Source organism: Penicillium taxi, assembly GCF_028828555.1.
Source record: "Penicillium taxi strain IBT 34144 chromosome Unknown utg000004l_segment0_segment0, whole genome shotgun sequence".
NCBI classification, from domain to species: domain Eukaryota; kingdom Fungi; phylum Ascomycota; class Eurotiomycetes; order Eurotiales; family Aspergillaceae; genus Penicillium; species Penicillium taxi.
The window spans coordinates 721987-748415 of NW_026643206.1; the positions used below are offsets into that span (position 1 = coordinate 721987).

The 26429-nt window shown below is 46.6% G+C and overlaps 11 protein-coding genes across 11 annotated transcripts; 5 read left to right on the forward strand and 6 right to left on the reverse strand.

Annotated features, from left to right (window-relative positions):
• Positions 1–222: 222 nt before the first annotated feature.
• Positions 223–951, reverse strand: N7495_005180 (uncharacterized protein; the record flags this gene model as incomplete). The annotated part of the gene is made up of 1 exon (XM_057207831.1): positions 223–951. The coding sequence occupies one exon, from the start codon at positions 949–951 to the stop codon at positions 223–225; it is 729 nt and encodes a 242-aa protein (XP_057061605.1).
• A 1306-nt stretch (positions 952–2257) lies between these two features.
• Positions 2258–4767, forward strand: N7495_005181 (DUF3176 domain-containing protein; the record flags this gene model as incomplete). Its single annotated transcript, XM_057207832.1, has 4 exons — positions 2258–2627; positions 2886–3204; positions 3444–4151; positions 4203–4767. The coding sequence occupies 4 exons, from the start codon at positions 2258–2260 to the stop codon at positions 4765–4767; spliced, it is 1962 nt and encodes a 653-aa protein (XP_057061606.1).
• Positions 4768–5090: 323 nt separating this feature from the next.
• N7495_005182 (HNH endonuclease signature motif containing protein) lies at positions 5091–6287 on the reverse strand (the record flags this gene model as incomplete). Its single annotated transcript, XM_057207833.1, has 1 exon — positions 5091–6287. The coding sequence occupies one exon, from the start codon at positions 6285–6287 to the stop codon at positions 5091–5093; it is 1197 nt and encodes a 398-aa protein (XP_057061607.1).
• A 1969-nt stretch (positions 6288–8256) lies between these two features.
• On the forward strand, positions 8257–9959 carry N7495_005183 (uncharacterized protein; the record flags this gene model as incomplete). Its single annotated transcript, XM_057207834.1, has 2 exons — positions 8257–8868; positions 8985–9959. The coding sequence occupies 2 exons, from the start codon at positions 8257–8259 to the stop codon at positions 9957–9959; spliced, it is 1587 nt and encodes a 528-aa protein (XP_057061608.1).
• Positions 9960–9993: 34 nt separating this feature from the next.
• On the forward strand, positions 9994–10539 carry N7495_005184 (uncharacterized protein; the record flags this gene model as incomplete). The annotated part of the gene is made up of 1 exon (XM_057207835.1): positions 9994–10539. One exon carries the CDS (start codon positions 9994–9996, stop codon positions 10537–10539), a length of 546 nt encoding a protein of 181 aa, XP_057061609.1.
• A 1178-nt stretch (positions 10540–11717) lies between these two features.
• Positions 11718–12832, reverse strand: N7495_005185 (EBP2 family rRNA-processing protein; the record flags this gene model as incomplete). Its single annotated transcript, XM_057207836.1, has 2 exons — positions 11718–11992; positions 12049–12832. The coding sequence occupies 2 exons, from the start codon at positions 12830–12832 to the stop codon at positions 11718–11720; spliced, it is 1059 nt and encodes a 352-aa protein (XP_057061610.1).
• A 250-nt stretch (positions 12833–13082) lies between these two features.
• On the forward strand, positions 13083–13443 carry N7495_005186 (uncharacterized protein; the record flags this gene model as incomplete). Its single annotated transcript, XM_057207837.1, has 3 exons — positions 13083–13139; positions 13190–13289; positions 13373–13443. The coding sequence occupies 3 exons, from the start codon at positions 13083–13085 to the stop codon at positions 13441–13443; spliced, it is 228 nt and encodes a 75-aa protein (XP_057061611.1).
• Positions 13444–13852: 409 nt separating this feature from the next.
• Positions 13853–15009, reverse strand: N7495_005187 (protein disulfide isomerase family protein; the record flags this gene model as incomplete). The annotated part of the gene is made up of 2 exons (XM_057207838.1): positions 13853–14430; positions 14490–15009. The coding sequence occupies 2 exons, from the start codon at positions 15007–15009 to the stop codon at positions 13853–13855; spliced, it is 1098 nt and encodes a 365-aa protein (XP_057061612.1).
• A 595-nt stretch (positions 15010–15604) lies between these two features.
• N7495_005188 (MKT1 family protein) lies at positions 15605–18174 on the reverse strand (the record flags this gene model as incomplete). Its single annotated transcript, XM_057207839.1, has 6 exons — positions 15605–15691; positions 15752–16176; positions 16234–16474; positions 16528–17454; positions 17508–18109; positions 18168–18174. 6 exons carry the CDS (start codon positions 18172–18174, stop codon positions 15605–15607), a joined length of 2289 nt encoding a protein of 762 aa, XP_057061613.1.
• A 1355-nt stretch (positions 18175–19529) lies between these two features.
• N7495_005189 (uncharacterized protein) lies at positions 19530–20915 on the forward strand (the record flags this gene model as incomplete). Its single annotated transcript, XM_057207840.1, has 6 exons — positions 19530–19703; positions 19770–19829; positions 19889–19942; positions 20007–20023; positions 20078–20228; positions 20304–20915. The coding sequence occupies 6 exons, from the start codon at positions 19530–19532 to the stop codon at positions 20913–20915; spliced, it is 1068 nt and encodes a 355-aa protein (XP_057061614.1).
• A 648-nt stretch (positions 20916–21563) lies between these two features.
• samB (MYND-type zinc finger protein MUB1) lies at positions 21564–23411 on the reverse strand (the record flags this gene model as incomplete). The annotated part of the gene is made up of 1 exon (XM_057207841.1): positions 21564–23411. The coding sequence occupies one exon, from the start codon at positions 23409–23411 to the stop codon at positions 21564–21566; it is 1848 nt and encodes a 615-aa protein (XP_057061615.1).
• Between the last annotated feature and the right edge of the window lie 3018 nt (positions 23412–26429).

Below are 26429 nucleotides of genomic sequence, written 5' to 3' on the forward strand. Positions count from 1 at the left end.
CCAGCTGTTTTGAGGACCCGTGACGAGCAAGGTAAAAGATTGTCTTCTCCTCGCGTTTTGCTGGACGAGGATAGAAGAACTATTTAAACTACAAATTTCTGTTCCAAATCTTAGTAACTATAATATCAATTCTTCGGCTACTCCTATAAGGAATATACTGGAATGATAAATAAATCAGTAGCCATTAATTCTAAGAGCTTCTGTAAACCCGTGCCTTCTGCCTCACTGTAAATGTGCTCCTTTAGAAAGCTGCCAGGCTAACATATCTTGCATTTCGTGGTTCAAAGATCTTGTACTCGGCGACCACTTTGAAACTCTTTCCAAATTATTGATTTCACTGGAACTCATTCCACTGTTTGACTCATGGAGACTGGCTGAGCTATTTATAGCAAACTTTGCTGGTATATTGGCTGGGAGTTCGTATGAAATGGGCCGCTCACCAACCTCAACTCGCTGAAGATGCGTCAGGACCGCAATAAGACTTGTGTTACAGGCCAAAAGTCGATTGGTCTTATCTCGGGCTCTTTGGTTGTCGCGATAGACCCATTTTATCCGCCTCCCTAAACTGATTCTCCCACCTCCAGTTTCGGTTTCAACACGAGTGGGCTCTAGGAAAATGGCCACTTCACGAGATGTGTCCTCGATATCTTGGAGAGTCCCGTCAATCCACTCTCGCTCGCTGGGATCCAGTGAGCGCTCTTTCAAGGCGCGTAGACGTTGAGCTTCATTGAGTTGTATGCGCATATGTTTATTTGTCTTGAGAAGTTCGGCTGCTTGCTCATTGATAGAGGCCAGGTGAATATCCACTCCGGTAATTCGCATCCATTTTGGAGTCTCACGAGGTGCCCGTACGTCGGAAATTGTCGAAGACTTGGATTCTGATAAGGAGCTGCTGTGTCCTCTCTTGGTCGACAAGTCAAATTTGGGGAATTTTATATCGTTCAGGCCCATTCTTCCACATGGAAAGTGAGATATTGAGGTAAACGGATAAGTACTGTCAGGCTGCTTGGTTGAAAGCCGGAGTAAAACTTCCAAATCTCTTTAGTCTCGTAAGCTTGTATCATTGATACTTACTAGCGCCGGCAAAGATACTTGAACATGGCAGCTGTGCATTAGTGCTTATCCACTCGGGCTGATACATCACAGAGTAGTATTCCTGCAAGGCAAAACACGAGATGCAGCATTCAAGTTCTGTTTTCGCGATGGTTCGCCGTACTTGTGAATACTCATGATTTCTCCACTTCAACGCCCATCGATATTTGTCTTATCTACGGTAGATGCTGCAGTTTTTTAAGATAATTCTTCAAGTTAACGGATTGGTGTTCTTAAACTTTCAACTGCAAGGTGTACTATTTCATCCCAAACTGACTAATTAACCTTGAGTCCACAGAATCTTTTAAGGGGTCGAAGGCTCATTCGCTCATTGAGCCGGTTTGATCACGAAAATGCCTCAAAAAAAGGAAGGGTAAAAAATTAGGAAAAAAAAACATTATTGGATGGTATTCCGTAGTACCAGAGCTATAGAGCCTCATGACGCGAGTCGGAGGATAATGAGGCGTTATTGTGGAGAAAGGCGTCTCCGCTTAAGAGTTATTTTACCATCCTCTGTACTTTTGATTAGACATTTATAGGACTATTGGGAGTCATGTCCTCCATGGTAAAACATCTGGTCCCAATCTCAACCCCAAATTTTCCTTCAATATTTAACAGGCTTATTATAAATCTGTTAAAAATGAATTTCAAATTGTTTCCATTTTCCCACCACATGTCTACTTTTGATTGATGTGATTTGCTGGAGCAAATCTTATGCGGCTTTTTTCTGGTTGGAGCCTTCAATGTTGAATTCAGTTCTAAAATCACAAGTAGAAAGAATAGGACGCATAACGCATTGACATGATTCACTTTCCTGGTATTCGCTGCAGCACACCTAGGCACTACAATTTTTGAACATTAATACAAGTGTTGTGAAAGGACGGTTGAATCTATAAGTTTCAATGTTGGTTTTCTGGGGCGTGATTCGAGCCAAAACTTCAACTACTAAGTATAAGCGCAATCCAGTGTACTCCACCAACGAATGGCTCTTGGGATCTCTTAGTTCGATTTCGGCCCTCTGTATCCTCGTTATCATTGCCCTTATCTTCTTCCATATAGACAGCAAGCCTCTCTCTGCCTGGCTCGGACCTATTTATCTCAGCACAACCATTGCTATACTGTCAATTGAATATACCACGGCACTAATGCATGGGGTTAGTTCATTATGGGACAGGCAAAATGGCTTCACTTGAAGAGCGGGCCCCGCAGGCTTACTGACTTTGGAACATTTGATGATGCGAGTCGCGGTGTTTGGCTGCTGCTTACCATCGTTAAGTGGAATCTAGCCACTATGGATGCATTGATCACGATCTTGCGACTTTCTTTCGTACCATTCGCACAGCAGGTGGTTCTGATTGAGCAGCGAGATATTATCTATGCTTCTGATACTGCCACCTTCGGATATGCGCATAATTATAGCCAAGATATACCGCACGCGTCACTCTTGGTTAACGTGGCCGTCAGTAAGCATCCATTTCCAACGCCCTATACAACGAAAACAAGGAGTACAACTAACACACTTCTGACTAGAGGCTGTCCCGCAAGATTCTGGCTCATGATGATCAAAGATAATGTACTAGAACTAAACGAGATCATGGTATCATCCGCGCATCATCAACTTCCTTTTCATTCTCCAAGGCTCATTGCACCTTCCTCCTCTAACGTGATAAACTAAGCTTGGCAACAAGGGTTCGTAACTGGGTATTTTTCCCTCTATCCTATTCTCAAGTTCGCATACTGTTTGCAGTATAGCTAAAATATCCTCAAAATTTCTGCCAGTCACCCCGCAAAAGCGACGACTCTCTCCTCCGCCTTCGTTGTCACGACTCTCACGGCAGCTTTCACCTTCCCTGCTGACCCCTTTGCTTCAACGAGATCTATGCGCCCTCTTCCCGTCCAAGTCACAGCAGTCCATAGCCACAGTCCGCCAATCAAGACAGTTCTCATCGGCCTCTGTGTCTCGGCAACTCTTCCACCAGCCATGGCGACCTCAGCTACACTGTCGACATTATTCGAGCAGTTTGCTTTAAAGGTTGAGGCGATTTTGAAATCAGACAGCGCTCAAGAGGTTCTCCAGTCTATGCGAGCCCTCGCAGAGAGCCGTGAGTTGCAGTAGCAGGATGCGCCAACGGGCAAAGATGCGCCGAAGTATATCACCACAATGAGGACACTTCTTCAGTGGGGGATGCGCGAATTTCATGGCAGGCCATGTAGCCTCAGCCTATGGACATCTATGTCAATCCTCGATGGCCCCAGGGGGCTCAATCAGCAGTATATCCACCCTGCACTCTTGAAATATTGCATTCCAAAGAATATAGACAGCACTAATGAACAGTACTAATGATTCCCAGCCTCATCAGCGATGGAACGTATTTTGGAGATTACCGCGTGGTACCCATTATAGGTCCCGCCAACAGTTACATCCGGCGTCTACAACCACCATTGATTATTGCACCTTCTGGAATCGAACCAGTGAAGCCGTTGCTCGACGATCTATCATTCGTCCGTAAATACCTACTTAGCAGTAGTACCGCCAAGGCAGTAGTAGCATCTCGCAATCAATTCGGATGGCAAAAGCTGAACACTGACTGCATATGTCTGCATGTTGACGACGATGAAGAGACTAGTATCAATGCGTCACTTCCGACTACCGGAGATCCCATCCTTACCATGAAGGTGAATTTATCCCGAGTAGGGGACCATGTATCCAAGGCGAAACAGTTGCTAGAACCAGTAGACTTGACAGGCCCGGAGGTAAGTGACAGGGATTACAAATTTCGGTGCGTCCTCCGTACAGTAATGCGTCCTCCTCTGGATAGCCAATTGAGGCACGGCCAGTCGATATCACTCGCCGACCAGGAAGCAAAGGGCTCAATTGGAGTATTCGTCACCGATTGCAGTGATGGGGGTAGATATGCCCTCACTGCGTACCACGTGCTTCCGTTCAAGGAGGCAGACAATGCACTAGTGAAGACCCCAGGACTACTCGATGGTCTTGCGCTGCTTTATGATGCAGTCAGAGAGAAGGGCCCGGACCGCGTGAAAGAGCTGCTGCGGGTGTGAGATGAGCCTTGCGGCAAAGCCGTCTTTGGCAACTACGGCGTAACAAGCGAAGGCTGGGACAGCGACTACACGCTGTTAAAACTAGATGACAGCGTGTCTGGCGTAAACGGCTCGTGGTACAGCTCTGCTAGGCTATTGGACTGTGTCGCCGAAGCCGAAAGGCCTCATCCCGAATTTTTCGGTGTGAATGGAGTAATCGGATGCGCTTATCTGAAAGGAGGCGAAGTCTGCTATAAGGATGGAGCAGCAACGGGTATCAGTAGCGGAAAGATTGGAAACTTTGAGTACATCGAATATCTGAAGGGCACTCGTGATTCTGCGCCTGTAGGCACATCACGCGAAGACGTCAATGTGTCAAGGTTCATAGGTTTCCATGGTGTATGCGACAGAGGAGATTCAGGGTGTGGCGTTTTCAAGCCAATGCGTGAGAAAGATGGTTGGGAGTGGACAGGCCAGCTTGTGGCAATGGCTCACTCAGCTGAAGATCCACCAAAACCATCTATCGGGTTGATGATACCATCAACAAAGGTATTGAAAGCATTGGAAAAGACAGTTGGTGGAACCTGGAAGCTGTCTGAACCTGGAAGCTGTCTGAACCTGGAAGCTGTCTGAACCTGGAAGCTGTCTGAACCTGGAGAAATGGATTAGATAATCCATCAACTAATTGCTACTGTGGTAAATAACTAAATATATTTTGCATGCGAAGTAAGTTAGCTCGTCCGGCTCCGCACAGGAATCAGGAGCGCAGTCTTTCCAGGGACTGAGCGGTATCGACCCGTTACAGTACTGGTGCATATCTTACGATGGATGCAGGTCACGATGAATATCATTGAACTACTTGCCTAAAGCATAAAAAGACAATTAAGACATGATATGCCTAGGCAGCTACTTCATAGTAACTACAGTCACTGGTTATAGAAGCAGAGGTTAAACCCTTAATACCCCCAGGTCTCAGAGTCTTGCGACTCGATGAAGTAGTCTTCGACTTCTTCGGAAAGATCATCACGAGAATGAGTCCTGTGCAAGCGAGTGGGTATCACATTCTCGGCTAACTCTTTAGCCTCTGTTGTAACACCTGCCCTTTCATCTTGAGATGTGTTCTGGGTGGCGCGTACGGGGCGAGTCATCTTATCGTCGGTAGCATGCGGTAGAGGAATGTTTGATGATCGCGGAGGTCGAAGTAAAGGATTATCTGGGGGGTGACGTCGCTCTGGAGAACGTGACACTCGTTCCGGAGAATGCAAAACTTGCTCTGGAGAATACGAAACTCGCTCCGGAGAATGTGACACTGATTGTGGTGGAAAGTTTAGGACACCCTGAAGCCAACCTTTAATGTCCGGGCCTTCGTCGTCTTCTAAGGCAATTGTTTCGGCAAATGCTGACATTGAAGCAATTCGCATGAGGGCCCATTGTAAGTCGATCACAACGCAAAACTCTCGCAAGTCTTCTGTTGGTATATGAACGATGAAGGTATGGCCAGTCCGGATTGGCTGGTCAGATGGAAGGTTAACCTTCACATCCACGACTTTTGCGTCATTATCCAACTTATACCGAAGGCTTTCTTTGTTGCCAAATCGCTGCTTCGTGAGATCGACTTTCTGAAGATGATTTATGCCCTTAGGCGTCGGGAGCCAGTGAAATTGTAGAGTTACCTCAGTAATCACACCGAGATTAGATGACTCACCTGGTAGAGGGGATAGGCCTATACGTTTGAACCCAAAGAGGGCATGGGACCACCATGTGTGAAGAGTTGGGCTCAAGCAAAGCATATTCCATGCTTTATCTGCGCACCCAGGTTCTTTACAGAGAAGGGAAGGATCTTCGTCCTGTTCAAAGAAGAACTGGGTAAATAAACCTAAGAGTTTTGCCATCGTTTGAGTGTTTTTGACGCTTTCACTCCAGCTAAATGGGACGATGTGGCAGCCAGCGGGGTGAATGGTTTTTGTAATCATGCACCGTTCACCATGCCGTTTAGAGCATTTTCTTGATTCTTTCTGGCTTCGACGCTTCTTAGTTCCCTCTGATGTGTAATCCGGGGAAATACCTAAAACACCAGAAGGGATTCGTCGCTTTTTACTAGGTGACTCATTGGTCGCGGCAAGAGACTCGGAGGTAACGGCAGTAGAAGCCATATAATCATCCTTGGCTACCATACCGGGCCCGCGGAGAACTATTTATAAATATTAGTAAGAGTGAATCCGAAGAAAATTTCCCGTAAACATACAAGCTCTGATGAATGGCTCTATGTCTTCAAGAATCTTTTCAACTGAGAAAATTCCCATTGCAGAGTTGGAAAGATCCGAAAGCTCTTTCAATTTTGTAAGCGGTGCTACCAAAAATGCTGAAAACTGTAAAGTGTTCAATTGGAAATCGGCCCTTAGAGGTGATTTCCTAAGCTGGGCCTGGATATGGGTGATGTAGTCGATTCGGATTTCGTACTCCACTCGTGGCAGCCGATCGGCGGGGGACATGAATGTAGGCCGGTCTCTCAAATACATGGCCAGGGCTGCTTTCTGGCTGCTATCTGCCTACTTGCAGTAGTCTTTTAGGAAGCTCTCAAATTCATTCTTTTGTTTCCTGTCGTAAGGCTCGTTGTAAGACATCTTGGTAGATATCACTTTATGGTGTAAGAAAGCAGTGAAATTACAAGAGGATTGATTATGGGGAATTGCCAAGACACTAGACCTGAACCAGACTAGTTGGATAATACATTTGATGACCTTAGTCATCATATGGCTTTATTAGAGCGGACCCAGAATGCATCCGAAGTAAATTGTAGATTCTAACTACATAGCCAACATGTTTTCTGTTGTCTCTTTCCTTTTATCAATTGCCTTTAGAATCGATAGATGATAAATCTCAACTTTGAACTAAGACTTAACATTTAGTATAGCAGTAGATTATTGACTGATAGTATCTAACAAACTATGTAACTGATCTGTCGTCCTAGTCACAGTTGGTTAGGTACGACACATGTGGAAACATTGGAGCAGCCACGAGTGATTATGAAAACTGAGTCATTACTACTGTCCATAGATCTGGATTCGCCGACATTTGAATAAGGGGAAATATCCCTTGCATGCATGATATCTAGGTACTAGGGCTCCCGCTCCGCCGGGTCGATCCATATCCACTTGTACTCGATTGATATGCGGGTGTGTAAATTGTAAAAGAGGGTTTCAGAGCTGGACTTCCACTTCAGTTGAGTACAGGAGAAGAAGAACCCTGGAAGATCACTGAGGCAATTACAAATCATACACTCAGCATTCCGGCCCTTTCCAGCTGACTTATTATCCCTTTGTAGGGCCCGACAGACATGGTGTAATTCGAAGTTCTGTAGGCTTGTTTGAATGCTCCTTGACCGCAATCCAGCATCTAGGTAGGAGTAATCTCAAGTTTAGATATCCGTGAGTAAATCTACTCTTATAAATTTTAGAGTTACGTTCCAAGGGCTTGGTAGTCAATTTGATTTGAAAATCTACATCTTTGGTCGCCTTTCAGACCTACCCATGCCCAGCTGCATAACCCACCAATGTTCATGTGTTCCATGTACCGTGTGCCTGCATCCTTCAAACATAGATACCAAGGTGGCTTCGATCAACGTGTGCCTAGGTAGAGCAGCTGACGATCCATACTTAAGTACCTACCTTGGTATCTCAAATTGTGACCACGCAATCAATGATGCCCCTTCACAAGGACGCATGTCACATTCTATTGATTCGAGGGTCGAGATCCTCTTTTGGGATGCGGAGAATATTTATATCAATGAGGTCAAAGTCCAGGCTGTACAGCGAACCTGAGAGTATCAAAATTAACCATGAGGGTGTTTCAACCGCTTATCTCTCTGGCCTATTTTGGTAGTACGGTGTCTACTTTTAGTGGGTTGCACTCAGCACGTCATGGCCTTCTCCAAGTTCCACCTTCATTTGCACATGATGGAATTAACATGTATCCTGCTCTTCACCCCGAACACGACCCTCACAACTATAACCATCTGATCCCCGATGATTCTAAAGAGCTTTACTACAGCCAAGAAGGACATCGACGTGAGTACCTGAAATCTGTTTGGCTTTTTATCTATCATGTCTGGGGGATCTAAATATGTCTTTAGCTGCCCTTCACGGCGCAAAACATGGCCAGCTGTATGCAACATTCTCGCGACCCACAGTTGTTTTGGAACACTCAAGTCACATCAAAGATGTTACTTGTGGTAATGGAAAAATTGAAGTATGTTTTGCTCCCGACGCATACCCAACTGTGGAAAGAGAATGGAGCAAGTTTGACAGCAGATCATTCAATCTCATCACCTACCATGTTGGGTGCGGTCACCTTACTGGAGAGTACCGCTCTTTCTTCATTACATCCAATCCTGTTTTTGAGGGAAATTGTGTCACTGTTCTCGCCGAGCTCACGGACGAGCAGGAAGAGATTCAGGAAGGAAGGCTGAACTGGGGAACATATCAACACCCGAATATTGTTAAACGTGCTCCAGTATTGGGACATGTTAAGGTCGATAAAGCAGACCCACAGATGCAGATGCAGGACCTGGTGAATTCGGGCTTTTTTATAAACCGCACCGCAGGAATGGACGATCTCACCAAAGATGACATGGCCGTCAAAGATTTCTTTGGTACTGATTCTATAAACACTGACATTCCAGATGAATATGAGATGGGCCTTGGCTATCTTTCAGATGAGGAATATGCCGAGTTGGTTAAGCGAGGCTTATTCTCTTGGATTGTGGACGGAATATATGCTATTATCAAGGTGAGAATTCGGCCTGAAATACTAAAATTATTTAGTACTTTACTAATAAGAAACCATAAAAGGCAGTTATTGGTCTTATTGAAAGGACTCGCCAGCTTATTGAGATAGCTGTCAAGGTCATCATTGCGATAGCAGTGATCACTGTGAAATTGTTGATGGTTCCTTTTGGGTTCCCATTTGAGCAAGGGTATTATGCCGATATCGCTTTTGATCAGAGAACGGGTGGGCAAAAGTTGGGAACGGATCTAGGCAGCTCTCTTGGAGGGACGAGCAACAACTTTGTTCTCTCTAAGCCTGGTGCAGCTGTGCTGATGGAATGTGAAAGTTGTGGAGCCAAGGCAAGCTTTAGTTTTGGTGGAGAGCTGGCGTTTAGCATCAGCAAAGGTATTTATAAGGCGCAGGTGTCCTTCATCAACCACGAGGCTTTTGTTTTTGACGCGATCTATGGTATAACTGTTGACGCGAAGAAATTTAAGGATAAAAGCTCAAAAGGTAAACTTAAGACGACAATCGAGAAAGAGCTATTTGCACTTCCATTCTTCGCCATCAAGATTCCTAAGATTATCACTATTGGACCTCAGGCAGTCGTTAATGCCGCCGCCAGTGTCTATGTCGATGCTCATTGTGAGCTACGCGCAGGTGCAAGGTTCTCAATCGCTGCAGGAGAGGTAATCCTGGATGCTATGGAACCCGAGAGAAATAAAGCATCAGGCTTTACACCAAGTCTCGAGCCAATTTTCGAGGTCAAAAAGGGAAGCGTCGTCGCTACAGCGGATCTCGCACTACCGGTAGGAGTTGAGGTCGCTTTAGATATTCTCGGCGGCACCTGGAAGAAATCTGTCGGCGTCTATACGGCTCCTTCTGTATACTTCACTGCGGGGCTCTCCTCTGGCGAAGGGCATGCTTGTGACAAAGGAGTTGAGCTACGAGTCGGAGCCAAGAACCGGGTCTATACATCCGCGCTCGGTCTATGGGAATATGAGTTCAAGAAACTGGGAAAAACGTTCTATGAAACAGGTCTCGGCTGTCTCTCGTAAGTATACTTAGGAAAAGTCTGGGGTACCCTGAGCAATGGAACGGGCTAACGAATTTGACAGAAAGAAGGGGTGGAATGCAAAGCAGGTAGAGCCAACCACACTTTTCAATGAAGTCGCAACCAAATTCGGCGGAGAAAGCAAACTTGCTTCCAACAAAACGATCGCATTGGCTAGGCCTGAGCCTGTGATCTATGGGGACGAACAGCTGGCAAAAAACAGCAAAGCCAACAAGAACAAGCTGAGAAAACTGCCTAAGACAAATGGCTTCCGTCTGATTCAAGATGCCGGTCAGACCGCAACTCTAATATCTGGAAAGGATGGCCGAATCTACATGACCAACAACTCGGCGGAGTACGATATCAGTGCACCGTGGGGTGGTCTACAGGTTGATAAGAATATCTTCAGCTACGACGTTTTCGGACGTCTCATCTGGTTCAACGCCGCAAGAATCACTTCAAAGAAAAGCGAACAGAGCAGCGGGTCTCTAGATTCTTTACTTGATGTGAATTCTTACCTTAACATGGTAGATCTAGGTGTCTCCGCAGCTGAAAGTATGCCCAAAGGAGCCAAAGCTGCGTAAGTTATACCCATGTATTCATTGATCAAATTGATATTGACTTCTAGATTTAGAACATTCTCAGTACTAAAAACTGACAACACCGAGGTTTATGGTGTGTCATTCAAACACCCCAACAACCGAGACAATGACGAAGCCACAAAGGAATTCTACTTCCCCACGGTATGCAAAGTGAAGGGTGGACTCCAACTTTTTGCAACTCCCTACATCGTGGATGAAAAAGGTACCGCACGATTTCGTAGCAAGAAAACTGGAAAAGGAAATACCCTTCAAGTGCATTACTACCGTGATCGACGTCAATACAAAGTGGATGGATACAAAAAAGACAAGACCCATCCATATGGCGACACCAAGGGATGCGTCACTGTGAGATTGACATCGGATAAGAAAAGCACCGTGCCTGTATCTTGAGAGCGTTCTGAACTTGTTGACAATAGATGCTCCTCTTCTTATAATCCGATGAACTCATTACCCTTCTCGATAGTCTCTGCCAAGGCCCCCTCTCCCAAAGCTTGAAATTCTTCAGAATATACTCTTAAGCAAATCACTGAATACTTTTTAATGGCTAAAGATGCTAAATGTAGTGTTTAATCATTAAAATTAGCACCAATCTTCGCTAGTTCGGAAATGTTAGGGCACTTCTAACTCGCGTCGGCCGACGTATCATAACTCCTCCAATGCTAGAAGCCTTATGTGACCATCTACTCAAAAAGCCTTATATATAGATGAAATGGCAATCTTCTTAGAGAGCGAGCTCTATTTCCAGGGGCACAAATTTAAGTCTTAAACGGGCTGTTACTTTAGTAGGCTGTGTAACGGCGTACAAGGGAAGATACGAAAATATCATTTTGGAGGACTTCACAGTCCCGGGTCATGAGATTTTGGGTTTTGAAAGGATTCACAGACCCTTAGGGTATCCAAGACTATCATGAACAGCGTGTGCGGTGTCATAGATCCCCTTGCTCTAGGAATCAGTACCTTGAAGAGATCATTGAAGGTAGCTACGAGGAAGAAAGGAAAGAAGTCATTCATGTAACCATGTTCAGATGCAAGATAAATTCTAGTTATTACAAAAAAGCAACAATGGACTGTCCACCTGGACATTTTTTTGCGCGCCGCGTGCACCTTCACTTCCTCGAAGCTGGGAAGCTCACAATCCCTTTCCAAGGCTTATATAAAGCTTACAGGCGACCCTTCGCCCGCTTGCTCTTTCCGGGACGCTTGGCTCCACCGGCCTTCATCTTCTTGGCCGAGTAGCTGCGCAGGTCACCACTGGAAGCAGCATCGCCACTCTTTGAGTGTCGCTTCTTACCGCCGAATCCGAACTTGGAATCCTTCTTTTGGCGCTTGTTATCACGGCCACCACGCTTGTGATCCGGCTTGCCAGCGTCCTCGATGGCCACATCGAAGAGATCATTGGCGTCATCGGTAGGAGCAGTGGAGTCAGCCTTGCGCTCTGTACGGAAGTATTAGCTAGTCAATTGAGCAAGAAATAAATAGAGGAAAACGTACTCTTCTTCAAGGCGTTGATCTTCTCAAGAGTATCCCGCTTTTCCTTGTGTCTCTGCTGCAACTTGGCGACCTGCACCTGCTTGCCGAACTTCTTAAGGTCACGCTGGCGGCGTGCCTCGGCAGCAGCCTTCTTACCAGCAGCCTCGTCATACAGCTTCTTCTTGATCCTATCCATGTGCTCGTCGTTCTTAACCATCTCGGCAAAGTAATCTCCAGGACGTGTGAAGGCAACACCCTCCTTCTTGAGCAGACCACGGGCCTGGTTGGCGGCGGCCTGGCAGACCTTGTAAAAGGCCAATTCACGGTTCAGATCGTCATTGGGGTCTTCCACTGAGATTGGCTCTTGCGACACTAGAGAGTTGTGCTCTGAGAATGGGGTCTGCTGGGTAATGAAGGAGATACGCTTAAGGGAGGAGGAGATGGCGGCGGAGTTATTGATGGTGAGGCGTTGGTGTAGGACGATGTCCTCGCGCTCGTCGTCTTCCAAGTCTGATAGAGGGATGTCTTCTTCTTCTTCCTCCTCTTCGTCGTCCTCATCCTCTGCCTCTTCTTCTTCTTCTGCCTCATCAGAGTCTGCAGCTTCCTCTGCCTCTTCACTTTCTTGTTCTTCTTCAGCACTCAGCATTTCAACGTCCTCAGCCTCTTTGGCCTTGGCTGGGGCACTCTCGGCCTTTACGCCTTTGCGCTTGACTGCCGCCTTGACCTGCTTCTTCTGTTTCTCAGCATCATAGTCGCGACCCTTGGATGCATCGAGCGCCTGGAGCAGCTTGCTTCTTTTGACCATTTTGTGTGATTATGGGGGGGTGAATTGAGAGTTGGGATCGTGTGAGACGCCTCAGGTGGAAAGAGCTTCTGGATTTTTTTGAACGGTGACTAGTCCTGATGTAGTTAGCTCGAGCGATAAGAGCCAGATACGGTTAGTCACGTTGATGGAGTGGAACTATAGATGATCCGGTCTTATCGTAACTCCGTACTACTTACCCCAAGCCCACCTTGTTGACATCTTCAGCTTGGAAACATACCCCAACTTCTCCATGGCTGACGAATCTGTACCTGAGACGACCACCGGAGAGTCTCTTCTGACGGTGCCCGTATGTGTATTCAGATGTCCATTACCTGGCTCAGCGCTAACAAAGACTAGAGCTCTGACGCGCAAAGCCAGCTCACCGTCGCTGTTGACGAACTCCTCGCAAATTTGGAAGTCAAGTTCGATGCTATAAATAAAGAAATGATTGAAAAATGTTCGGCTCATCTGATTATCCCAAATATTTCCCCCTAATCCTCTCCTTCCCGTATCTTTTAACGGTTCTGACACCCTTCATAGTAGAAGATATGGCCCGCCGTATGGATGAGCTCGAAGCATCTTTTGTCTCATCAGGAATTGCTACCGAATAGGCCCCAATTTTGCGTTTATGTCGGTACGTGTGCGTGGTACGGTATTCCGATGGCCGACAGCCGACAGCCATTGATTATTTTGTCCGGAAGTTTCTCGGCAGGATTGAATCCCGTTTTCTCGGTTGTCTAATCATCATGTGCGCTTGAATATCACTCTCTGATTCTGTTGTCTTTTTTTTTTACCAAGCTACGAAATTTGATACCCTACCTGCGTCCCAAGGAGACAATTCTAAGCACTCTAATCAATTCATATATAAGGCGTTAAAGAAGCTGAGCTTCATTCATATACCTCAAATTGTATAATACAGCAATATTATATCAATCGCTAAACTATATCCAAGGGTCAATTTCCGGGGTCGAACCAGATGTTCCGCAATGAGCTCCAATCAAACGCAAAGAGAACCCATATTTACAGCTCATCCTTCGCAGTCTCCTCGCCAGCGAAGCCACGGAGGATGTTGCTGCGCGAGACAAGGTCATCGACCTTCTCGGGGGCAGAACCACCCTTACCCAAAACTTTCAGCAGGCGGGTGAGCTCCTTGGAGGCGTAATCCTCGTTCTGACTCAACTTGTCTGCAACCTTGACGTAGTAGGCAGCGTACTTGTCCTGAACATCCTTGGCAGCCTTCTTCAAGTCGGTGGCAAGGTCGGCGAACTTGTGCAAGGACACATACTCGGTAACAAGCTTGTCCAGAGCAGCAATAGTGCCGGCCTTCTTGTCAAGACCACCTCCAACAGAGCGGTGGGTGCCAGTCTTGGTGTTCAGGAACTCGACAAAGGCCTGCTCGGAGCGAGCGCCAGAGTAGGTCTCCGGCTCGGTGGAGCCCTTGGGGAAGAACTTGATGGTAGGGTATCCGGTGACACCCTGCTCCTTGGCCAGAGCGCGGGCATTCTCAGCTTCAGCGTCCACCTTGGCGACGACAACGTCCGATTCGAGGGCGAAGTCATTGGCGAGGGATTCCCAGACGGGAGCAAGAGTCTTGCAGTCTAGTAAAACAGTAGTTAGCGACTGAGCAAAACAAAAAGTAAGAGACAGGAAGACTTACGGCCACACCACGGCGCAGTAAAAGCAACCAGAACACTCTTATCACCACCAACAACAGTCTTGAAAGAGGCATCGTTCAAGAATTCAATCTTGCTCTCCTCCTTCTGTGCGCCACGCGGCTTAATGCCAGTCTTATCGGTGATCCACGAGGATAGACTTTCCAGATCACGACCACCTGAGTACTCCTCAGGAGTATCACTCTTGCCATCGAACCACTTCAGGGTAGGGAAACCCTGTACACCAAACCGCTTGCCCAGCTCACGATGTGCGTCCGCATCGACCTTGCCGACGATAACCTTGTCCTCAGCGAAAGCGAATAGAGTAGCGAGTTCCTCGTAGGTAGGGGCGAGTGTCTTGCAGTGGCCACACCATGGGGCAAAGAATTCCACCAAAGCAGGCTTGCCAGACTTGAGGACGATGTCATCGAAGTTTGTTGGGAGCAAGTCCTTTACGGCGCTGGCATTGGCGAAACCGCTTAGCGCGGAGAGAGCGCCCAGAAGTAGGAAGCTCAGACGAGCCATTTTGAAGGATACAATGATTTTCAGTGAGAAAAATATGAAGGAATGGATCAAATTCCTGGATAAGGGTGGTAACGATGGAATTGGAGCTCAACCCTAGAGGTTTAGTAAGGTAATTGATGATGACAAACACGGCGGAAATAGAGGCCACTTGGTCCACTAGATTACGTCGATCACAGCCCATCAGACGGGTGGCGCCACTGAGAGTAGTGATATCATTCTTATTAACTTATATATACTACTTTTTTTCTTTTTATTTCCAATGTTGAGTCTCTCGCAGAAGTTACGGCAATCTACGGAAGTGATAGTGGAAGTAATATGTGTTTGGATTGGGGCGAACGCGAGGTTCCATAAGGGGAACTCGAGCGTCTTCATTTTTTTGGTTCTGTGAATAATCGTGGATGTTTGACACGTAAGACAATTGTAAAGCATACAGGGTCAAAAATTCATCCTCAGATAGAGTGGACAGAATCAAAAGTTCATCAGATAAAGTGAGCTGAGTCAAAGTATGACCCTTGAAGATGTGAGTGTAATGATGTGGGCGTAAAGGTATGAGCGTGAGAATATGATTCCTGAAACATGAATGATCTATAACAGCCTAACGCCGTTCGGAGAGCCACTTGTTGGCATCATTCCACAGCTTGGAGTCCTTGAACTCAGGCGCATTCTGTGTTCCCGTGTAAACCTAGAAATGAGAAATTAGTCAAGTTCAATCAGAAAAAAAAAAAGAAAAAGGAGGACCTACCGCGTCCCAGATCTTAAAGGCAACATCCAGGTTGTCAGAGAAGCTCTCGCTATGCTGGAACCATTCTTTGCCCTTGGATTTGGCCTCTTCGCGGGCCTCAGGCGAGGTAGGGTTGGCCTGCGAAGGGAGGTCATCGAGGTAGGTTTGAACGGCAATTCCGAGGCCGCAGTCATTATCGTCAATAAAAGGCAGCTTGACTGCCAACTCAGACCAGTCCTCTCGGTCCCGTTCCACGTCGTTGCAAAGCATCAAGCTAGTGAGAACCACCTCAATCAAGCTTCTCAAAGCAGTGCGCACTTCAGATATCAAAGAGCGGTAGTTAAGAAGCTGCCGGCTCAGAGGGCCAGAGTATCCCAAGTTCTTATGGCGCAGCTTTCCAATGCACGCAACACGAGAAACAAGGTTGTTGAACGCCTTGTCATTATCTATGGAGAGTTTTTATGTCAGTAAAACACAGTTGATGATGGCTGTTGCTTGCCTACCTGAACCCCTCATGGGGCCACCGGATACATGTGAGAACCAGGGCTTAGTGTTGATCAGATCAAAACGGATCATCTCAATGGCTAGGAAAACCGAAGATTCCAACTCAGGGCCCACGTTCGACAAGGCTTGCGCAAGGCACTTGCCCCACTCGGTCAAATAATGCTTGTCATCGACGTATCCACGCAGTTGCAGGAATCGCCACATCACGTTAGCCAGAATGTCATCTTGTGCTGACAGGACCTAGTGCATCGTTAGAATAAAAGATGATTCCTTGTCGCTTTCAATAGACTTACCGGTGTATTCGGGTGAACAAAGGATTCCCATGCAAAGCCTTCATCTTCCAGGCTCTGGACAGCGAACAAGAAGGAACCACGGGGAGCTTGCAAATTCTTGACCTTCTCGGAGTACATGTCAGTGGGAATCCTCCAGGCTTCGACAGTCTGTCGAACGGAGGGATATCCTTTGAGAGTAATCGATTTCGGCTTGTCGACAAACCAGGGGACAATGTCAATAGGCTTGGTCATGTAGAAACGGTGGAGTGAGCTTGCTAGCAGACAGAGTGCTTGTCTCCGAATCGGGTTCAGCGTGTTCACGACAAGGTGACGGTAGATCTCGGTGTCCTCTGTACCCAGGGGAAGCGAGAGGCGTACTTCGCCTGCTGTCAGGAAGTTAGGGATATCTGTGCCTAGCACACCTCGGGAGATGTAGTAATAGAGCTCTTCGGGCAACCGCAGACCGATGAGCTCGTGCATGTCCGAAGTACTGTTCTCCGGGTCCATAGGGCCAACACGTCCCTGAATATCCATGAAGATATGATGCTTCACAACCATATACGCACGCTTGTAGCGGTCAATGTATTGAAGCTCTTGCACGCGACGGTCATCATCATACTGGGTCAACAAGTTCAATGCGTTCCGGCCAGCTGAGTTGAACATGGGGAGTGCATCACGAACATTGGGTAGTTTTCCTGGGTAAAGAGGGCTATCAAAGAGCGGGAAGGATCGCAAGAACGGAGATCCCAGCAGCAGGCAAAATTCAAGGAATTGATTGTTTGACAGACGACCCAGCTCTTCTTGAAGGGTCTGTTTGGACAGGTAGGTAAACTGGGAATGCTCAAGTTCGGTCTTGATAATCAGTCTTTCGACATCGAATAGGAGGGTTTCGGAAGGGCCGTAAATAGCGTCAACAGTGGGATCGTCTCCACGGACGAGATAGGAAAGCTGTTCCGTAGATGTGTCAGTTTCAGTGCACTTGATTCAGACCTCAAACGTACCTGAGCTGCCGCGCTGTATGGTGCCACCATGAATTGGACACCATTCTGGAACAAAATCCGTTGAAGAAACTTGTAGAGGGTTTCGGGTGGCGGGGTCCCTGAGTCGCAAACTACGTCAGTCGAGCCATCGTACTCGCGAAAAGGCCAATTCCACTCATTGAAGGCGGGGGGAGTATTGGACCAGACCTCGCAGGCATGAACAGAAAGATGAGGGCCCATACCGGCGTTGCAGAAAGCGTCGACAACTTGGTCAGCTTGCTGTGCATCATAGAGTTCCCAAGCTTGCTCAAAGGCGAGCGCCGAGACAGGGAAGGGTTTGTTATGGCGATCTTGCTTGCCGAATTGAAGACCGTTGAAGACGAATACAAGAGAAATACCAAAGCTCTTAAAGGTGCTCAGCTCCTTCTCAATGGCTTTCTTCAAAGCGAAGGGGAAGCCGCCCAGTGCGCCAAGGAGGGCCTCACGGGTCGCCGGGTTGATTAGGTGCTGTTGGAGGTACCATGAGGCATCGATTCCGAGGACAGTGTCCTTGAGGGTGGATAGGGGTAGTTTTTGGGTTCGGTTGCTGTGCGGGCTCAAAAACCATTCATCGAGGGGACGGACTAGGAGGGCAGGCAGGTTAGTGAGGTCATGGTGAGGAGTTGGGACATTAGGAATTACTAGGCATATTGAAAAAGTCAAGATCAGAGATCTGAAGATGCGTTTGGATGCAATTAGGCGCGCACGCGCGACATCGAGAAAGAATGAAGAATAGTGGTGGGGGATAGAGAGGTGTGAGAGGAGAGAAAGTAAAGGTGACGGGAAAAAGTGGAGAGCGGAGTAGGTAAACCAAACGTTGCTTTTTGCACCATTGCACACTTTACGTGCACTTCATTCTTTTTCTTTTTCTTCTTATTTGATTTCCATCTCTGCTCTTCTACTAGTCACTCCTTCTATAACATATTGTTTTTACCTTCTTAAAACCCCTCGAGCCTGAGGAAATAGGCAAAAACGTTAGCTTATCACGGAGCTACTAGATAGTGGAGTTTATCAACAACCTCATATCTACGGCCCGATACTTAGTACGAACTAAGCTATTCTGCAAGTTTTTCATTGAGCACGGATCATAGGTAACCTACCTATGCATTGTCTTATCCAGCGCCATGGAATGACCTGATACGATTGTCATCAAACTACAATTATTGGTATCCTCGGAGCCTTCGAGCCTTGAAACCTTCCTGCATTGCTCTCTCCAGTACCTTTGTACAGAAAGATATCATAATTAAAATTCAAGGAGGCCTGGATCAAAGCTTCAGGCCTTTCATGTGAGGAAGATCAACACTCTCTTTCCGGGGTTATCTAGAGAATCTTGTTGATGTAAAACGGCCCATACTTTGAAAAACTTCAATATCGAGTAACATTGAAAGGGTGGTAACTTCCAGGGCTTAGGGTCCCATCATTTCCAAGGTTCCAAGGTCCACGATGCCTGACTAGGAATACCTAGAGCCTTGGCTTAGGTATAGGATCCATATCGAATTTCTTCATCTACCTCGGTGCATTGTCTGAAGTCAGCCTAGAAGCACTTATATCCATCCAATTCCTACCCATTTCAAATAGCTGTATCTACGATTGAGTGGTGATCACCTGGGCAGCTCACTGGACAGCCTTAGGTGCTCTCAATACTTAACTAGCACCTAGGTTGATAACTGCAGCCTTGGCGAAGTAGTTAATAAATCTTGGAAGTGGTTTAAATTGGCATGTCTATAAAGAATCACACCACCTAGAGGCACTTTCCGTCAAACCCAGCAACCAAAGTTGAGTAAATTAAAGCGGGGACTGGGGCACGTCGGATGTCGCCTATATTCAGAAGTAGTTCCCGATATCAAATTCCTAATCTATACTCGAGTAACATCCCACCCGCACCTCCACAATTGCCATCCCCTCACTTTTCCTACACCTGGACATACCTGAGGTCCCTAGGCTCCTTCTGATTGCACAAAGCATCAAGTTTTCATACAGCTAGACCTCGTATATACCGTCAGAATGTCAGAAACAACCAACTGCCCAATCGAGCTCCCCGTTATCGATATATCCGATCCCCACGACCCCGCTGTGGGAAAGGCTATGTTGAAAGCTGCAACCGAGTATGGATTCCTTTATGTGAACAGTGCTGGCTCCGACTTTGCAGCTGCGGATGTAGATCACGCATTTGGACTGGTACGTCAACTTTGAAATATCGTTCGATGTTTAATGTTCCAAGGTTGTTACTAATTCTCGCTGTAGTCTAAAAAATTCTTTGCTTCTCCCGCGGCGGACAAGGAGACTTGTCGGATCTCCCCAAATGTCAGTTTAGATTCTCCCGATGTCTATGTGCAGCCATGTATCCAGACTAACTTGCTCAGAACCGGGGTTGGTCAGGTATGCATACAGAGACTCTTGACCCGGAGCACCAGCGTGTATGTATAATACATCTTGAATATCAATATGAAAATCAAAATTAAGACTCACAGTTGACTACAGACTGGAGATTTCAAGGAGTAAGAGAAATAAGACACGAGTCTATAAGTCAAATACTGACTCGCTCTTGACAGAGCCTTGAACTTCGGTGACTTCAAGGATGGAAAAGCCCAGCAGCCTCTCCCGGCATCATTGGCACCACACGAATCCGAGATCAACGAGTTCGCTACTCTATGCAACAAGACGTGTACTAGAATCCTGACTCTACTCGCCTTAGGCCTGGAAGTATGTGATTCACATCCACCCACCTTGGCACAATAAAAGAAACACCTCACAAACTAACCATAATCGCAATAAAAGATGCCAGAGGACTTCTTTACAACCCGCCACGACCCTCGTAATGGCCTAACAGGAAGTATCTTGCGGTATCTATATTACCCCTCAATATTCTCCCCAGCAACAGCAACCTACAAACACGACAAAGACGTACGAGCAGGCGCGCACTCAGACTACGGCAGCATAACGCTTCTCTTCCAGCGCCCTGGCCAACCAGGACTAGAGATCTTCACACCAGAAGAGACATGGGCGCCTGTCCCCATCGTGCCGGGTGAAAAAGCCGACGCGTATCCGTTCCCACCTATTCTGGTAAATATCGGTGATTTGCTAAGCTACTGGACTGACGGGCTTCTCAAGTCTACTGTTCATCGAGTCGTGTTTCCGTTAGAGGAGCAGCGGAAGCCGAATCCATCTGATCGGTATACGATTGTTTATTTCTGTCATCCTGTTGATACTACTGAGCTTGTTCCTGTTCCTAGTGACGTTGTTACCAGGTATCGAAAGGATAGACGGGGTGGGGTTGTTGGGTTTGGGGGTGGCGCTGGTTCTTTGGAAGCTGGGAAGAGACCGTTAACTGCGTATGAGCATTTGGAGTCACGATTGGCGGCTACTTATGGGTTTACGAAGGATGGGTAAAAGACAGGGTTTGTGAAGATGCAAATGAAATTCATTTCATTGAAAGAACAGGTGCCATGACTGGAAGAAAAACGCCGGTGCCGCGATGGCAAAGTGCAACAGGTGAGGATAATTCCTCCGGTAACAGTAGGTTGAACAATAAGTTATTGTAGATGGTAGTGCAACAGAACAGCAGAAATGCTTCGAGAGAGACCACAAGCCGTGAGAATAAAAGACAGGGGACACTCGTGCTTGCACGATTATAATATAAAAAATGACGTGCAAAGAAACCCGCATGAGTTAGAGTATAACAAGAAAAAAAAAATGTACACTCATGGAGGCCAGCGAAGAGAAAAAGATGAGGTATGGTGTGGATATCGGAAGATGGAACCATCAAGGACGGGGATTCATGAATAGAATAAGATGCGAAGAAGCAAGGTGTACGAAATGGAAAGAGGACCCAACGGACATAATAGAGGTATCTTTGAGGAGGGGTTTGAATTGAACGCCGCCAGATTTTGCAATGCCATGCGCAAAGTAGACGTAAGACCACGAAACAGATATGGTGGATAAAGATACGCAAGGGTATGGATATGGATATGGATATGATGGATATGATGCAATGCGAGCCAGAATGCATGGAAATTAGAAATGAAACTCCGGAAGTGATCAAGGCGACGTATGGCACCAGTGGCGGTGGTAAACCCACGCGGCTTTCTGGCAATCTTTGCTGCAGTACTTGGTGCGACGGCAGCGGCGACATTTGGCAAACTGACGCTGGAACTCTTCCCACTTGCCACACTTGTAATAGGCACATTGCCTAATCCCACCGCGCGACTCGTCCTTGCGGCACAGATTTCGCATCACCACGCAGGCCCAGTACTGCATATCCTTGGAATGGTGTCGGACAGTGAACTTCTCAACCAGTGGGAATATATTGACATCGTCAGGCAAAAGGTACTCGTCTTCATCCTCGGGTGCCTCGATGGGAGTAGAAGGATCGGCATTGTCATCGAGAAGATGCAATTCGCGGTCCACCTTGAGTCTCGGCACGAGATGAGAGCGTTGGAAATAAGTTCGAAGGTTACAGTATTTGGAGACGTAAGCCAGGAGTTGCAGGGACATCAAGACGTCTTCCTCACGAGGCATGGTGGTCAGAACGCTCTGCGTTGCGGAGGTATTTCGATCCCGGAGATACAAAGTGTAAGGGCTGGGAGCGAGGGTTGGAGAGTTGGGGTTATTCGGGGCCTGGGTGGGGGAGAGACCCAATCCCCCATTCGTCTGGGTGGTGCCGTTATTGTTAATGAGACTGCCATCAGTCGAGCGATGGGCGATGTTGAAGGTATCTGCATCCTGTCCCTCTTCGGTGGTGACAGTCAAGCCGTGAGCAGGAGAGACATCATCAATCATGGTTGTTGTCGACGTCTCATCCACGCTGTCAATGTCCATCCGGGTAGGGAGGCCAACAATCGGCTCTGCTGGGCGTTCTAAAACATTGTCATCACCCATGGCAGAGTCCTCGCCATTTGCATCGTCAGATTCTCCCGAAGCCGAGAGTGTCTGCTGCACTACTGGTCGTCTTATGGGAGGCGGCGGCGGGGGGACGCTGCGAGGATGATGAGATTGAGAATGCATCGGTCCACTGGGTGTTGTCGGCGAGTCTGGCTGGGAGATGACGCCCGTCTGCAGGCTAGGGAGCATACTTGGTAGGCGTTCCGTATCCCGTACCGGTCGCAGGCCGAATCCTTCTGCGTTATCCATTGGATGGACAGTTGTGGCAAGGGGCTGCATGGTTCGGAGGCGATGACTTGTGCGGGTAGCATACCGAGCGTCATGAGACCGGTGGTTTGGAACATCTTGGAATGTGCTTCGCTCCGGTGGCGAGGTGAGCGGGGCGCGAGGAGGAGATGTAATATCCATTGCATCGGTATCAGTCGGCTGAGTTTCCTGATAGAAAGGCTGAGGAATTTCGATATTCGGGGGAGGAACTTGTCGGCGGGAGGGGCGGGTTTCCGTGTCGTCGGTCTCCATAATAGAAGACCGACCGGATATTTCATGGCTGGAGGAACTAGGCTTCACGGTGGGGCGGCTGGAAGAGTGCTTGTGTGATTCGGGGTCGGCGCGCGATCGCACCTTGTCCACCACCTTGATGTAATTATCCAAGATCGTGGCAATCACCGGAACCATGTCGGCCTCGACGACTCTGGTTCGCACATTTTCCGAGCCTCGCACTCCGATGTTGACGACACATTGAAATGCAAGACTCCATTTCCACATTTCCATTATATCCTTACTCCTGCCCTCCTTGAGGATGCAGACGAGTCTTTCAATGCCGCCATCGACAGTGAGAATGTCTCGAATTCGAGCCGAGGAAGTTGTGAGATAGGCGAGATGATTGAGAGAATTGATCAAGGGGAGGGTTGATGTGCAATCGAGCGCACGCCGGTCATATAGGGTGGTGCTGATGTTGACCGAGGCCTTGTTCACATTCGGGATACTGAAGTTGACTTCTCGCATGATGAAGAGTGGTGATTTCCGGTATCAGCTCAAATGTATATATATATATATAAAAGTATTGAGACACTAATATAGAGATGGTAACATTCAGGATGTCAAAAGAAAAGAGGATCAGATGGATGAAAGAAGTCTGATTCAGCCCCCCTAAGGTGAATATAGAGAGGGTAGGGCAACCGCAGGCGAACGGGATCAAAGGGAGCCTATTTGAAGTATAGAATCACTTGCAAGACATCAAGAAGAACTGGGCGATGGCTTGTATAAATATAGATGTGGTGTCGAATGGAAACAGTTGAGAGGGGGGGAGTGCGGCCTTTTTTAAGTCTTTGCACGAGACGAAGGATCGGTGGATCAACAAAAGAAAAAGGGTACAGTCAGTGATAAAGTAGAGGAGAATCTAGAAAAGAAAAGAAGATGAGATTTGGAGATGAAAAGCGCCGAATGAAAGATGGGATGAGGCTCAGGATTGATGAAGAGGGAGGAAAAGACTTCGAAAGCGGAGAGGCGTCAGGTGCCGTAATAAAGGAGGGCCAACAAATGGCTTTCCCGCCACTTGGACTCTCTATTTTTAACGACTATGTGATACTAAGTAAAATTGTACAATATAATCTTTGTCTGACATGGATATTGTATTTTCCATATTTCCATGTTCTCTTGTTTCTCTATTTCCCTATTTCCCTATTTCTCTATTTCTCTATTTGACTCTGATTACTGAATTTTGAAGAGTTATAAGCCTGCAGAAGTCGCTATCTGATCCCTCGTGGCGACTTACCGAGTCTACTCCGTACTTCAGATCCACCTAGTGGAGATATAATATAGGACTTATGTTCCCTTTTCTGTTCCCTTTTCTGTTCCCTTTTCCTTTCCTCTTTCCCTTTTTTTGTGGGTAGTATAAGGGGTATGTACGTTTCAAGCAACGCTGTGAGACTTTGTATAATTCTACCCGCTTTGTTCCATCGGGGGGCATTCCGATATTCCAAGTTGCCTACTAATATGACCTGGCAGTTGAACGTTAGGTCAGAACTTGGAATGTGATGGCTTGATTCTCTGACTACACGGTTGAAAGACTTGAACTCTTCGTGTGGACTTGATATGAGGATAGGTATGGCCCCAGCGTCAACCCACAAATGGTCTGATTTGGGTGGGGGTGAAATAACGCGAAAAAGTCCATCAATAGTCCTGAAGAATAATATGGTGAAGACTCATCAAGTACTGGATGTTAGGGTTTAAGGCTTAAGTGATACGTCAAGTATAGGTACAAGGTAGATCTTATATACGGCTACAGTGCCAACACAACCCGTGTGGCTCAAACTTTAGATTTGTATTTGTGCGGAGAATAAGTTATGATTGTTTATCAATCAGGAGATTTACTCTTCATCATCAGATAGAATCAGGTGAGTGCAGATCTCAGGTAAATTTAGATGCAGTCGGAGTATATGGGTTGACTCGGCAGCGGCGCTATAGCAAACCTTGTGAGGGAAACCTTGAAAGTGGAATAGATGTATACATAAGCAGAAGTTCATAAACATCTCTTTAGATCTTGATTGCTTGTGGAGATCGAGGTGGGACTGAGCAGGTACAGATTTCAACCCAAACCCAGTGCCTAGGCCATATAGAACGGTAAACGGTAAACTGAACAACCGTTGTTATGTACGGAGCACTTAACAGAACAGCCATGGCTTGGAAATCACTTGTCGATGAGTCGTCATAGACTCATAATCCTCTTTAGTTAGTCAGGAAGAGATTATGATCGGCCATTGACAATCTCAAGCCGAGCTTGTGCCGGGAATAGGGGCCTCAAAGTCTGTCTCAGTCTTAGCGGAGCTTTGTATATTTGAGAGACCGATTGGCAGGATCTACCATTTGTGGGTCTCAGGGCAAGGATGAGATGTCTTTTTCCTTCTTTTCAAGAGCCTCTAGGCCTGAAAAGCCTGCAAATGAAAATCTATGCAGATTAGTCATCCTTCGGGGTATCACCGAAAGAGGATTAGTTGGTTCTTCTTGAGAGCTTGGACCTGCTGTGGTACATATTTAAGAAGGAGAGAAAGAGAAGAGTCGAGGACGAGATGAAATACTTCCGGATCTGGACATTGGACTGATGATAAATCAGCATAATTTCATAATTTCACAATTTCACAATTTCACAATTCCATAATTCCATAATTTATATAATAATTTATAATTTTAAGCCCCAAATTATGATAGAGACTGAGATATGAAACTGTGATACTAATACATAGTCAACCTAGAAATGAGATTGAGTAGTTCTCTAGGGATTCGGAGGTACAGGGGCGTTCATGTACTACAAGGTTACATGGTTTATGATTCCCACTATTGAAGAAGATACGATAAATACTGAACCTTGGGAATGCCAAACTGAAAATTTATAATACATATTAATACAATAATATTTACTACGTACTTACTCTTACTACTCCGTACAAAGTAGTTCCAATCCCATGATTGGCCCGGCCCTAGTCCGATCGCCACTGTAATCCTCGATATTCCCCTCCCTTCGATCTGAATCCTGGCTTCAACCACCTTGATATTAGATGTTATATCATTCAATTCATAGCTGGGAATTAATTGTGCTTGATCTGAGGCAATTGATATGGTTGTGGGATGAGAATTGAATTTGCCCCCTTTACCTGATCTGTACCTCATACGAGAAACTGTGTATTCATGTATTTTTCAATACTCAACTTCAATATAGATTCATCCAACGAATCCAAATAAAAATGAGGAAAGTAGAAAAAAATTGACGGACTGTGAATAATCCAAAATATCTTATCATCCAGTTCCAACCCTTCTGGAGATAAAAATGCAGATTTCGCCATATTTCGTACAGGATCAGCGATGTCATTGAGAGTTTAGTTGGTACCACTAGCACCACCCGGTAATACACTGTACACTGTTCTCTTTTCCCTCTTCCCCCCCTGTTAGAATCTACCTCTTCTTGATTCCCTCCGCCCGCTTAACCCCCCCCCCTTTGCGACTACTTAGATTCTGACAGTATTATGA